This window comes from Mirounga angustirostris, unplaced genomic scaffold, assembly GCF_029215605.1.
Source record: "Mirounga angustirostris isolate CCGP_5_RB_7025 unplaced genomic scaffold, mMirAng1.0.hap1 SCAF_7, whole genome shotgun sequence".
Classification (NCBI taxonomy): Eukaryota; Metazoa; Chordata; class Mammalia; order Carnivora; family Phocidae; genus Mirounga; species Mirounga angustirostris.
The window spans coordinates 92,898,287-92,911,665 of NW_026991715.1; the positions used below are offsets into that span (position 1 = coordinate 92,898,287).

At 51.5% G+C, this 13,379-nt stretch overlaps 1 protein-coding gene across 3 annotated transcripts in view; it reads right to left on the reverse strand.

Moving 5' to 3' along the window:
• Window positions 1–13,379, reverse strand: part of ERGIC1 (endoplasmic reticulum-golgi intermediate compartment 1) — a 104,324-nt gene continuing 90,945 nt past the window's right edge. For all 3 annotated transcript variants that reach the window (XM_064596562.1, XM_064596561.1, XM_045901191.3), the window contains exons 9-10: window positions 12,479–12,601; window positions 1–1,913 (exon numbers count right to left, since the gene is read on the reverse strand). In XM_064596562.1, coding sequence (XP_064452632.1) covers window positions 1,806–1,913; window positions 12,479–12,601 — 231 coding nt within the window. In that variant the 3' untranslated portion in view covers window positions 1–1,805. The remainder of the gene's footprint in view (window positions 1,914–12,478; window positions 12,602–13,379) is intronic.

Genomic DNA, 13,379 nt, shown 5'->3' on the forward strand with positions numbered 1-13,379 from the left:
TTCTGAAAATCAGCCTTTTAATCTATGTGAGCCCAACGAGTGGGGAAAGAACTAAATCATTTTCCCCCCTTGAGATTGTTTATAAGAATAATGGGTCAGAGGTGTCTCTTCCATAGGAAACTGACATCCCCATGTCCTCAAGAGTTTGTTTGTTTTTGTTTTTTTTTAAAAGCATAAAAGTGGAATTTCAACTCATGTGCATGCCACACATTTCCCCACCCCACCCTGCCCACCCTCTACAGGTGCAGGTATTCACACACCAAAGAGACTCCTTTCGGTAACTGGGGAACAGAATATGGAAAAAAAAAAAAAAATCCATCCAAGTGGCCACAGATACCAGAGATAACCAAATGCAGTTTACACTCACAACATCAGTCAACTCATATGCAGAAGGGGACACTTTTCTAATTGGAATCCAGAGCCAAAAATTACAAATGGCAGAGACTTGAGCTATCCATATAGATAATTTAAAAACATCCACTGGACACTCCCCTTAATTACAAAAGTATGCAAACAATCTTGATATAAATGGAAAACAGGCAGGCAGCTTTCTCCCTGGGACACGAGGGCATACCTAAAATTCCCTGGATGGAATCCAGGCCTGGACCATTGCTGCTCCCTTTCGGGACTAAAGGGGAAGGAAGAGGGTGAGCAGCAGGGGAGGGACCCAGCTTAGGAGCAAGTGGGGAGACCATGGAGCTGCCCTAGGGACCAGAAACATGTTGTGTTGGTGTGTGGCCCCTGATGGGGGAACTCAGTGGCGAGTGGGCCACTAGTGAGCTGCAGAGAAGTCTGAATGCTGTGCACCCCTCGGGAGCCTGGAAGATAGCTGTCCAAAGACAGGAGAAGGACTGCTCTGCTTTGCTTCCCCCACCGAAGGCCTTGGGACTGATGGCAACTGTGTGGGAGGCGGTGAGACGTGATTATTTTAGTGCTGTGGAGAAGGATGCTTTCTGTCTGGACCTAAGTGCACAAACCGCGTCTGGTGTTCAAAGGATGACTCCCCAGTTAAAACCAGAGCCTCCACCAAGAGATACTGTTGCCACGCAGCACAGGGGCTGAGGCACGTTGGTGGGGGGTTCAGAGAAACAAGGGGGAAGAGAGGAAGGGGAACTCGCCACCCGCCCAGTTTCCAAGGGGCAGACCTGAGTCCACTGCTGCTACCCAACAACCGGGCATCTGCTTCTCAGGAGAAAAAGAAACGGGTGGGGGTGAGGGACTTGAGCCCGGTCTCCGGGATGCGCGAGGAGGGATAGAGCAAAAGCGAGGGTTCGATCTACGGCGCCACATCTCAGGGGCTCGCCTGGGAAGTACCATCCTTTGTTGAAGGTGCCGAGTGGAGGCACCTTTGGGCAGTGTGACCCATAGCGGAGAGCCCTGGTCTGTGGGCTGGTTGCCCAGGGGAGAAACCAAGTGATTGGTGCCTCTAAATGGCGGGAGCTTCAGGATTGTCAAAGCCTGGCTGAGAGCTGGTCGACGTGGATCCTGGGCTGTTCCCCTAAGAAGGAAGGGACTGCAGCCCTTCCGGGCGTGGTCCCCGATATCCCCGAACGCACCCTGCCTGACTCTGGTCTTGGGGCTCCCCAGGAAAAGGGGCACCACAACTTCAGGCAGTGTAATTCACCTAAAATTAAAGATGGGGAAAAGAGGTAGCTGCAAAACCGTGAGCCACCCCCTACCACCCCGAACCCCCACTTTGGGACGCAGCCAGATCCTGGACCAGATAAGAGGGCAGGAGGAGACAGGGTGCTGGAAGCAGGGCTGGCGGTCTCCCTGGGTCCTCGGCCATTGGGCCGGGGGGGTTGTCAATGCATCTTGCCCAGCTGGATCTTCTTCCAGGCCTCCGAGGCTGTGAAGATACAGGAGTCCAGAATGCCGGCCACAGTGAAGGTCCCACCGATGATGGCACAGATCTGAAAGGGACGGTGGTCAGAGGTCAGTGCTAAATGGAGCGCCAGGTCAGACCCCTCCCAGATCACGAGACGATGAGCTGGGCAAGTACGGACACTCTAGCAGGGTCTGGAACATACGCAGCTCAAAAAAAACCCCACTTATTGGATGATGAATTTAATAATAATAAAAGTAATCATTATCAGCTCCTTTAAATCCCTTAATCACCTTCTGAATGAGGAAGGGGATTATTAGACCCATTTCATAGGTGAGGAAGCCAAGGTTTAGTTAGGTAAGTAAGTTCACACAGCAAATAGCAGAGCTGTGACTTAAACTCAGCTATGTCTTCACCCTCGAGGCTGTGGTTTTAACTTCCACTCTAAACTTACCAGATTTTTACAATCCTGTTTACAGATGAACAAATGGAGGTTCAGAAAGGCAGTGGCACTGGCCCAAGGTCACACAGCCAGGAAGTGGCAATCCTGGGACTTGAACCCAGATCAGACAGGTCCAGGCCTAGTGCTGCCCGTGACGGGGATCTGGGAGGGGCTGAATAGGCAGCACTGGCCTGGATGGACTGGAGTGAGAAATCTCTCACTCTCAGAAGCTTGCACTGTAGCAGGGGGATGGGTAGTAATCACATAATCATACCAACAAATGCAAAATTACAAGCAAGGCAAGCGCTACAGAGCACAGGGGGCCTATGGTGCTACCAGAAAGCTTATGTTAGGGCAGAATTTCTTATGGCAGTATCTACTTTGGGGACCAGAAAATTCGTTGTCATGGGAGGGCTGTCCTGTGTGCAGGGGCATGTTGATTAGCAACCTCTTGGGCCTCCACCCAGGAGGTGCCAGGAGTACCCTTTCCCTCCTGCCGTGACAACCAAAATGTCTCCATATGCTGTCACATGTCCCCTGGAGGTGAAAACTGCCCCCTAGTGAAGAACTGCTGGAGTAGGGGGGATGATAAGGAATGTCACCTGCTGTATGTCTGTAGCTCTTGACTTCCTACATGACGAAACAGAGCTCACATAGCACTTTCTCTGTGCCAGGCAGGGCTTGAGGATCCTCCTCCCTCCCGAATCCCCAGGCCAACCTTAGGAAGTCCTACTCTTATACGTATGTGACAGCCAAGGAAACTGAGGCACAGAGACACTGAACCACTTGAATGATGCCACAGTCCTTGGTGGTCGAACCGAGAGTTCAAAACTCTGGAGTCTGTACTCTTAACACGACACTCTGCTGCTTCTCAAGCATGAAGCTTCGCCACCAAACTGAACAACTAACTTCGCTTTGAAGTTGTCGGGACTCCACTTGTGACATACCGAAGTCATGCTATGTTTTACTCAAAATTTTCTGGCCTACCTATCGGTTGCTTTCTGGTTCCATAAAAGAATCAAAGTATAGATGATGGCAGATCAAAGAAGTTCACAGAAGGTTTGAAGGCAACTTTAAATGTATTCTGCCTCTCGAGCACATACGTTATGCCATCCACAAGAACCCCTACGACCTGTCACCCGTGTGCCACGCCTCAGTCATGCACCCGCGTGAGGCCTAGACAAGGAAATGACTTTTCCAAGGTCACACAGCAAGTGCGTGGCAGAGCGACGTCTGTCTGCCTCCAGGGCTCTCACTTCTTCCCCCCCATGTTACAGTGAAGGAGCACTTAGATGACCACAGGATGCAGAGGAAGCCCAGTTGAGCAGTCCCAGAGGGCTCCCGAGACCGCCCCGGAGGCACCACTGGGTGGCCGGCCAGCCGCTGACACTCGACCACTGGAGGACTCTGAGAGATGGCGGTGCCTTAATGGACCCTCTGGTGCCCAGCGGAGGAGGCCAGGAGACATAGCGGAGGTGAGAGGAAGTGCAAATCAAACCAGGGTTTATTTTTAAAATGATATTTCCATGAGATGAGCTAAGCAGAGGCCTGTGAGGCCCATGACAGACAGAGCAGGGCTATACGGACGGGCTGTAAGTGAGGCAGCTGACATTCCAGTAATAACAGCCCCCCAGGGAGTGAAGAGGATGGGGGGCGCTGGGGGGATTATCCTGAAGTGTTCTCAGCAGGCAAGGCCTCTCCCTGCCAGCCTCAGAGCATGACGCAGGGGCACTTCTCAAGGACGATGACGGCAGGGGAGCTGGTTTATTTCGGCAAAGTGGATCAGATGATGGGAGATTTTACACCACAAAATGCTTTTAGAGCTTGGATCAGAGAAGAGGAAATTGTGACTTAAGTGCAATGGAGCAAAAGAAAAAAAACAACCCACATACAGACACGCACACCCCACCTCCTGTATCTATACACACACACACACACACACACACACACACACACTTTGGAATCCGAGCGTGCCTATGATTCACAAACACCTGGCGCCTAGTCTGAAGCCTCCGTTTCCTGGGCCGGCCAGGAGCCGGAGGAGACAACCCATGCATTGAGGTACACAAGAAACACAGCTGCGGGGAAGCAGGGGCCCTGGGGCACGCAAGCCACTAAGCCACTGACCCCATCCGAGTGAGCTGCTGTCAGCCCAAGCCCAAGGAGGCCCTGTAGTGAGCTCCCATGTGCATCTCCAGATACTACCCAGCTCATCAGCACATCTCCCATTATCCGACATCTGTCGAAGGTGCTGGTCACTGGTCAAATGAGGGGGATTTCTGGCACATTCTGAGGTGGGGCGAGGCACCTCAAAAGCTGAAAGAAACCTAGCAGCCTGCTTGTTGCTGCTATGGCCCCCTGCTTTCATTATTTTGCCGTTAGCCTGCTCGGGCCTTCCTGACACACTCATAATTATAGGTGGTGACTGGTGTGAGGTGAAGCAGGGGTGATGAGGAGAGGGGTCCTGGGGTGCTCTCAGGCTGTAGTGCTCCCTGGATTCTGACATGTGGGGGTCACAGAAACCTCCAACATCAGGAGGTGACCACATCTGGACTCTCTAAGGCAGTGCCTGTCATGGCCGCCTTGGGTCCTGAGAAGGCCACAGTTCCTACATCTGAGACACAGGGAAATACATGGAGCTACGAGACTGCACCAGGTGGGGTGTCTGTCTTTGGACGTAGGCTGTATACTGGTGATGGCAAGGTAACAGGCTTCACCACATCTGTAGAGCAGATCTCAAGAACAGACTAAGGCAAGGGCTGCTGAAAGGGAGGATGGTGGCCTGGCACCTCGCTGACCCATGGGGATGCGCCAACATGAATACAAATGAATAAAAGTGAAGATAAAGCCAATCATACACCTCCTCACTGGACGTGGCGCAGGGGGCCCTGAGCAGAGTGGTGAGTGAGTGGAGGTGAGTGCTGGGAGGTCTGCCCGGCAGAAAGGGCTCAGCCTTGGAAGCCGAGTCGTGGTTGTCACTCACTCACTTACTCTAGCCAGGGAGAGACTTTCTGGGTCTCAGCTTTTTTCATCTATGACATGGGGAAACCACCCCTACCCCTGCCAATTGTCCTACTGCAGGAAATGCCTCCGGAGCTCCCAGCACTGAGTAGGTGTTCAGTAAATGATACCTAATCTAATCTTGCAGTTGACCAGAAGGCTCTGACCTTGTTGCTAAGATCTGAGATGTTTCTAAGATCTGAGACCCACTCTAAGAAGAACAATGGGTAAAATACCACTTATTTCCCAGAGCCAGCCTCTGGGTCTCAATTTTCCTTTTTCTACCTGGCTCTTTTAGCTGAGAACAAGCCAATTCATAGAAAGACAGGACAGCAAAGTTGTCCTAGACACCACATGCAGATGCTTTGCAGCGGCCCAGGTCCCAAGCACTGCAAGGGCGCATTCGGGATAGCTGAGACCTCAACAGGTTATTTCCTCAGCTAAGTGCCAAGAAGTGTTTGTGATGAAGCATATCCCTCGGGGGCAGAGTACCTAGGCCAGAGGTTCTTTCCATTCTTTGGCCAGTCAGGGAACTCTTCAGTCTCCCCAAGACTCTACCTCAACCCTGAACACCAAGAAGATATCAGAAGTTCCTGATACAAAGGTACTTCTGGCTGGGACCCCTCCTGTCGTGTGCCCTTGTGTCCTCCTTACTTCCCATACCTGTTTCTTTACTTTAAAAAATGGGAAGGCTAATCCTCAGCCCTCAGGACTGCTGTCACATTGAAATGAGTGTGTCACACACAGCGCCGTGAATGCCTGTCCCCTTGCTCCCTCACCCCTGCCATGGTCTTGTATCCTGACCAGGCCCTGAAGCAGGGGGACAAGCTCAGGGGAGGGTGGTGAAGGAGCAGGGCCACTGAGTCAGAAAGGGCGGCACAGCCAGCACATGCAACCCTACTCTGGTCAGCAGCCCTGGCTCTGGAAATGGAAACAAGGACAATTCGATATCCGGGCCCCGGTGGGCCTGAGAGGAGCGCATTACTTTGCTTTCATCAGAATCATCAATAATGCCCCTTTGTTGTTTAGCAGAGACTTCCTGTGGTTCTACCAGCTTCCCAACCTCCTACTATGGCTAGAATGAAGTCAGCTTCTCTACCTACCTTGAAAAGAAGATGTGTATGTATGTGTGTGTGTTTCCCTTACAGTTTAATTGCGACTCTTAATTCCTTATAATATGGAAAGGGTGTGTTCCAGCCGCACAGGCTGGAGAGCTGAATCCCTCTGTTGTTCCACCAACACGAATGCTTTCCCAATCCATCGCCCCCCCCCTCGTTTACTTTTCCGCAGTGGGCAGTGGAGAAGCAAGACACATACACACCAACACGGGGGTGGGGGTGAAGCCTGTGGACTCTGGAGTAAACATTTCTGTGGTCAGATCCCAGCCCTGCCACTGTGGCCAGGAAAGCCAGGTCACCCCTCCGAGCCTCAGTTTCTCTCATCTGTAAAATGGGGCCCCCCCTGTGAGGTCCACGATGACCTCTGTCTGGCTGACCGCTGTACCACAAATGCCTGGGAACTGTTCATTCACTGTCCTCAGCCAGGCAGCACTGCTTGAAAAGCTTATGGAAAAGGCACAGTATGAGGAAATAAATAATGAATCGGAGTCCCATCAGATGCCGGAGGCGGCAGACAGACTGGAGCCGCAGATGAGAACACCGAAGCTGTGGCTTCGCAGGGGTGGGGGCTGTTGTGGGAGGGAAGCTGATGATGACTGGGCCCTGGAAAAGTGGGGGAGGACAGGGCGTGGTGGTCTCCATCCAGTGGCGTCACGCCTGCCAGACCCCCCCCTCCCACCCTCCAGACAGGAGCCTGGTGGGAGAACTGAGTCCTCTCCCCACCACTCTTACAATGGCTGCAGCTGCAAAACACCCGCTCCCCTCCCCCAAAGCCCACCCAGGTTGAGCACCTACTATGTGTCAGGCCTGAGCGGGCACTTTCTTCGGCCTTCTCACTCCATCTGTGCAAGTACTAGGGAAATGGGGCGACCCCCATTTCACAGATGGGGAAGCAGAGGCTCAGAGAGGGACAGACTTATTCAAGGTCACACAGCTAACCTAAGGCGAGGGTGAGGAGAATCCGGGTCTGGAAGGCTACAAAGGGCCTGCTTTTTTCTGTTAGAGCCCCTGCTTCACCCCCAACCTGAAGGCTCCCCTCAGTCCCTGTCTTCATACACAGATGGCTTCTTTCTATTTACTTTCTCAATTCTGTTAGGTTTTACATATCAAATGTCCTGAAGTAAGAGGACCCCATCAACAAAGTTGTGTGGTTGTAAAAATAAGTGTAGTTTGTAAAGGGAGCTCTCTCCATTCATTCCAGTATTCCTTATATGTCTCAGAATCTGTCTTCAAAAAGCAAGCACCGGGAGTTTCCAATGCAACTGAGAGATCTGTGTGCAGACCCAATTGGAGCAATCTGTCCCTGGTACACAACCTTCTAGAAGATCTAGCTCTGCTCAAACGTCTGGAAAGATTGGAACCAAAGTTTTTTACACATGTCCAGCCCTGAATAACTGAGCTGCTACTGCTAATGTGGGCTCTGTGTTACAACTCACATAATAGAAACTGTTGTGGTATGGGGGTGGACGGAGGCGTATACCCCTCCATCCATCTGCTCAGTGTTTGATGCCTACTTATCACCTACCTGTGCTGCCCCAGGTCTGGAGACCAGAGATGACTAAGGCCCTGCCCTGTTTTCCTGGAGCTCATGGTCCAGGAAAGAGAGACACACCAAGGGAAGTCTGAGTAGGGGAGATTCGGGTCCAGCTACAAAGCTGGTCTCTTCCCTACTCATACAGCCTTATGGGGCAAAACCTCCCCAGTTTTGTCACTCATGCTCACAATGTCACCTTGTTTCCTGCTATAACATTTCCTCCCGATTCCCAGCAGGGAGTCACTGTATCAAATCATCCTGGCGTCCCACCAAGGGCTCCATGGTTTCTGGGGACTCTGTTGCTGGGACATCTTCGAGAGCCTTTATTTTGGAGGATGGAGGCTCCCAAGCTAAGTGGTGGGACTGGGAGTGGGGTGGGGGATGTGACAGAAGCAGGCTCTGGGATCAAGTCCCAGCCTCGCCATTTAGTGGCTGTGTGACCTTGGATGAGTTTCTTTACCTCTCTGGACCTCAGTTAATTCATATATAAAACAGAACTGATACCATCTACCTTGGAGGGTTCCTGGGACAGTTAAAGGAGATAATTGTAAGATTAATGCTTAATAAGCGTAGCTATACGATCACTTCTTCAAGCAGCTGTCTCTTGTATATTTCTGTGTACCTACATCCAGTACCTACATCCAGGCTAGGCCTTGTGCTGGATGCTGGGGACACACAGGGGCATCAGACCTGGAGCTCATCATAATCAGGCCTGGCAATTATAAAGTGCAATCTAAAGTTTGGGGGATTATTTCACGGCAAGGAGCATCTGGAGGGCAGGGATTATGTCTAGTTCAGCTATCCCTGCTGCCCAATGGAAGCATGCCATTACCAGCTGGTACTTTTTGGTGGGCAAAAAGTGTCACTGCCAAACTGGCCCAATGTGGTACTTTCTGACTTCTGGCTGTTCCTCCCTTACGGAATAAAACACACAAGGAGAGTGATGTGACACCGCTGAAGTCATCCAATCTGTCACCACAACCCACTTGAAGGCAATCCCAAAAAAGGGGCTCTGGCAAGTGGCAGGGGCAGGGGACAAATGTGCATGTGTGGGAGGGGGCACTTTGAAAGGGATCACTTGCATGTTGTTAAATACCATCTGTTTATTCCTTTAGTGGTGGAATTTTCTGGAATAGCACAGAACGGAAGTCTGAGCAACATGCCCCGGGTGCCTAGAGAGAGAAGCCCCGTGCAGCCTGGTGGAGACTTCCGAAGGAGGGATCCTCCTCTGTTCAGACTCGGGATGTCCAAGTCCTTTGCAGACCATGAGACCCTAGAGGGGCAACCTCAAATAAGCCAGGTACTTGATAGGTACAAATGCGTCAGGGAGGCCCCACCCGCCTCTCCCCTCCACACCCACACCCCCTTGAACGGCACCCCACCTCATTCCAGCCCACCTACAGCTGCCTCCGAAGCCCTGCAGCCGCCACATGACGACATCCTGGCCTCTGGCCTAAGCCCTCTCTTAAACAGCCCCCGTGAGGAGCTATTTGCAGAGGTCCCCATTTGGGGTTTGAGGGCTTTGCACACAAGTGTTTGATTTTAAAAAGAGAGAAAGAGAAGTCACAGCAGGTGCCTCCACTTCCATCCTGGCCCCACCCGGCGCTGCTAGGGCTCCTGGGGCTCTTTGTGCTGTGTGTGTCTGCATGCGAGCGTCATCCCCACATCTGCTGTCTCGTCTCGTGACAAGGGCCTTTGAAGCTCCACAATGACGCCATCTGCCAGGGACAGCCGGTTGGCTCACTTGGGGCTGACCCCCACGGTTGCCGTGGCAACCATGATGGTGGCCCGGGGCCTTCAGAAACACCACCAGGCTCATGCTGTCAGGAGGTTCCCTCAGCATGGCCCATGCTCGGGCAGAGGTGGACGGGGCCGAGATGGAGGCGAGGTTGATGGCCAAAGGCAGGAGGGGAAGTAAATGGAGTCATGGAGGTATCTGGCCTCTGGGTTACGAAGGACAGGCTCTTCCCCTGTGACTTCTTGGGACCTCCGGCTCTCAGAAGTCCACCCCCATCAAAAGAGGCCACATGGCCTTCACAAAACATGCCATTGTCGGGCACCTCTGCACATACTATTCCCTGTGCTAAGACCCTCTCTGCTTCACTCACCAGTCTAGAAAATGTCTCTGCATCCTTCAAGACCCATCTCTGGGTTTCCTTCTCCAAATGTGCCAAACCAAAGGCAGCTGTTGCTCACAGTGCCCGGTGCACAGACCCAGTGGAAGCCCTGCTGGACGGGACTCAGGTCTCTGCGTGCTCACACCTCTTCCCCACCAGCTGGGACCAAATTCAGCTACCTCTGTTGCCCAGCACGTGGTAGATTCTCGCAAAAGTTTAGTGAATAAATGAAGTTGCTTCATTTCTCAGCCACTTGCCAAGGGGTTTTCACACTCAGAGCCTCAGCTATGTGGCATATGGGAGCAAAGAAGAAGGGGACATGAAGAGCCTTCTCAACCCTACAATGAGACACAGACAAAGGGGGTTTCTCTCTCACTGCCAATGCCACAGACCCCAGGGCCTCTGAGAAGCGAACACACGGCACAAACACACTGACTTGTGTCTTAGTCTCTGTCTTACTCCGGGTATGCGGTAGGAGTGCTGGGGTAAAACAAACAAACAAACAAACAAACAACAAAAAGCCCAAACCATTTGGGGTGCTACCCTGTACAGCCTTGGGTAAAATTACTTGCTCACAAGTCCCCTGGCTTTTGGGTCAAAGGGTTTGTGCGTCACCCCCCCAGCGGCTGACCCAATCTACCTGTGTACCAGATAGTGGATAGAGGTCCCCTTGCTGTGCGTCCTCCCGATCTCTATCATGGCAGGTCTGTGATTTCTGCCAGTCTGACAGGAGCAAACTGGGTCTTGTATTTTGAATCAAATTCCTCCAATTTCTAGGGAACTCGGGCATCTTTTCACGGCCAGTATCGTCTCTCCAATGGTCAAGTCCTCACCCATTTTTCTTTCTGGTCACTTAACTTTTTCTTACTGGTTTGTAGGAATTCTCTCAGTATAAATTCTGAAGATTATTCCTTTCTTGTACATGTGACAAATACCTTTTCCCAATCTGTGTCCGGTGTCTTAGCTTTATGGTAGGTGCCCTCTGTTGACCAAAAGTTTCAAATTTGTATGGAGTCAGAGAGTAGCATAAGTCTGTTGTGAGGCTCATATAAGCACTAGGGTTCTGACACCCTTTGCACCCACATGGCTTTCTATCAGGCAAAGAGCTTCCCTTTGATGATGTCCTTTGGGTCCCATGAGGCCTGTGAGGCAGGCGGAGTAGGGCCTGTTATTGCTATGTAGTGGATCATAAGATGGAGACACTGTTGCGGACATCTGAACTTTTTGCCTCTTAATATCCACCCCTCTGTTTTCTAGTAACTGACCCCTGATTTTTCTCTTGGGGAACCCCACCCCTCACAATCTTTGTCCTTGTGATCCGGCTGGGGCTGGTCAACTGGGATACCCCTTTCATTCTCTAGGCCGCGAGGTTGGAATGGGAGCTCAGTGAGGCCAGTGACAGTACTATCCTATCCAGGACTCAGGTCAAATTACTGAGAAGGAGGCACTTTCTATTAGTAAATTCTTTTTGAAAATGAAGCCAGTATAGAGGAAAACAGGACTAAAAAAACGTCTATTCTGGACAACATTTGTGCCTGGATCTAGCCATGCCTGAGGCTTACCTATATCAAGCCAGCTGGATGTGGGGTTCTGTCTTTTCTGTAACAGAGTTGTGACTAATACAAATCTAGTGAGAGCCAGAAATGAGAGATCCGGGACTAGACCCCCGATCTTGGATCATTTTTAAGAGTATGAAGAGGTACAGAAGCATAAGGACCTTTAAGGCCTCAGTTTCCAAATCTTTGCGGTAGGGATGATCACCCCATCTCCTCCACCTCAGCTGACTCTGGCTTATGAAACATCTCTGGGCCTCCTGGCTGAAGCAGGGTGCTGTAAGCCTGCTGTTCTGCCCCCAAGGACACTTTGAACGGGAGGCCAGGAAATAGCATCCTTGACAGAAATACTCAGCATCAAAGAAAAATGACATCAGCTTGAAGCTGTGCCCCAAAGGAAATCAGACTTGATGGAGACGCTGGCAAAAAAAAAAAAAAAAAGGAAAAATAAAAAATCAAAGAAAAAAAGAAAAGAGAACAAGCAGGCAGGAAAGAAAGAAGAAACCCGACAGTACAAGGAGCTGTAGTTGGAAAATAGACCTGGGAAAAAAATGAGTTAAATCTTCACTGTAACATTTCCACAGAAAAGGACAAACCCTGCTAAACCCATAAAAATAAGACACTGGAGAGAATCACAAACATCTCATTAAGCCATACAAACATCTGCTTAACAAATTACATTCATTTAGTGACATTCCCCTTTGGAAAATATTTTCTTGATGACACGCCGTCGATATTGACATGATTCTGATAACATTTCTCAGCACCCTAGGGGTCACCACCTCCTGTGTGCAGCCCGAGATCCTAGCCCTGCGGGCTGCCTCCCACTCCTTCAAGAGCCAGCAGGGTGCCAGGAGAAGGGGCGCATGGCAGGTGCCCCCCGACTCACCGTGGTGATGAACCTGTACAGCGGCTGCTGTCTCTCTGTGTACTTGACCGTGATGGGGCTAAGGTCATAGCGGAACCAGATGGCAGGGATGATGCGGCCTGTGTGGCTGTAGGCTACGTACTCCTGGGGTGGAGGAGGGGAGAAGGGGGACGTGAGCACCAGACACACAAACCATGGCTCATGGTGGGTGGGGGGTGGATTGCAAAGGGTCCTCTGGCGACCCACAACAAGGGGCCTTCTTCTCTCTCTTGCCTGGAGCCGGACTCCCCCAGTTCCTCTCACCCCTTCCCCTGAAGGCTCTGCTGTCAGCAGCTGGATGGGCAGCATTGCCGGGGACATTTTCAACTCTTTTGGCTGCTTGAACATTGACCATGTGACCTGGAAGCAGCACCAGAATTGGAGAGCAGAGATGTAAAAGGACTGGTGTGATCTGGGCTACACCGGAGTAAAGGTCTATTTCCCCCTCTAATTCCTGGCCATGCAAAATCCATTCATTTACTCATTGTTTGCTGAGCACCTCTTGTGGGTGCTGGCTGCTGGGGACCCTGAGGGGAGGAATCTCTGCCCCATCCCCAGAGGGGTGTCACAGTCTGCAGAAGGAAGCAGATGTAGAAGACTATCCACAGTACCGTCACATTGTCCATGCCGTGCCACAGAAGCCTGGAGTGCTGTGGGGGCCGGCAACGAATGCCCAACTCTCCCCAGGCTGGCTGGAAGGCTTAGTGAGGAGGGGGCATTCTAGGCCACATGTGACATCCTGAGGGGTGTGTGTGGGTGTGTGTGTGTGTGTGTGTAAGAGAGAGGAGTATAAAGGCCATGTGGGGAGTGGGCATCTTCAAAGAAGGAACACACAGAACTGGAAAGACCAAGGGACCCTAGACAAGGCTTCCTGAGACAGCAG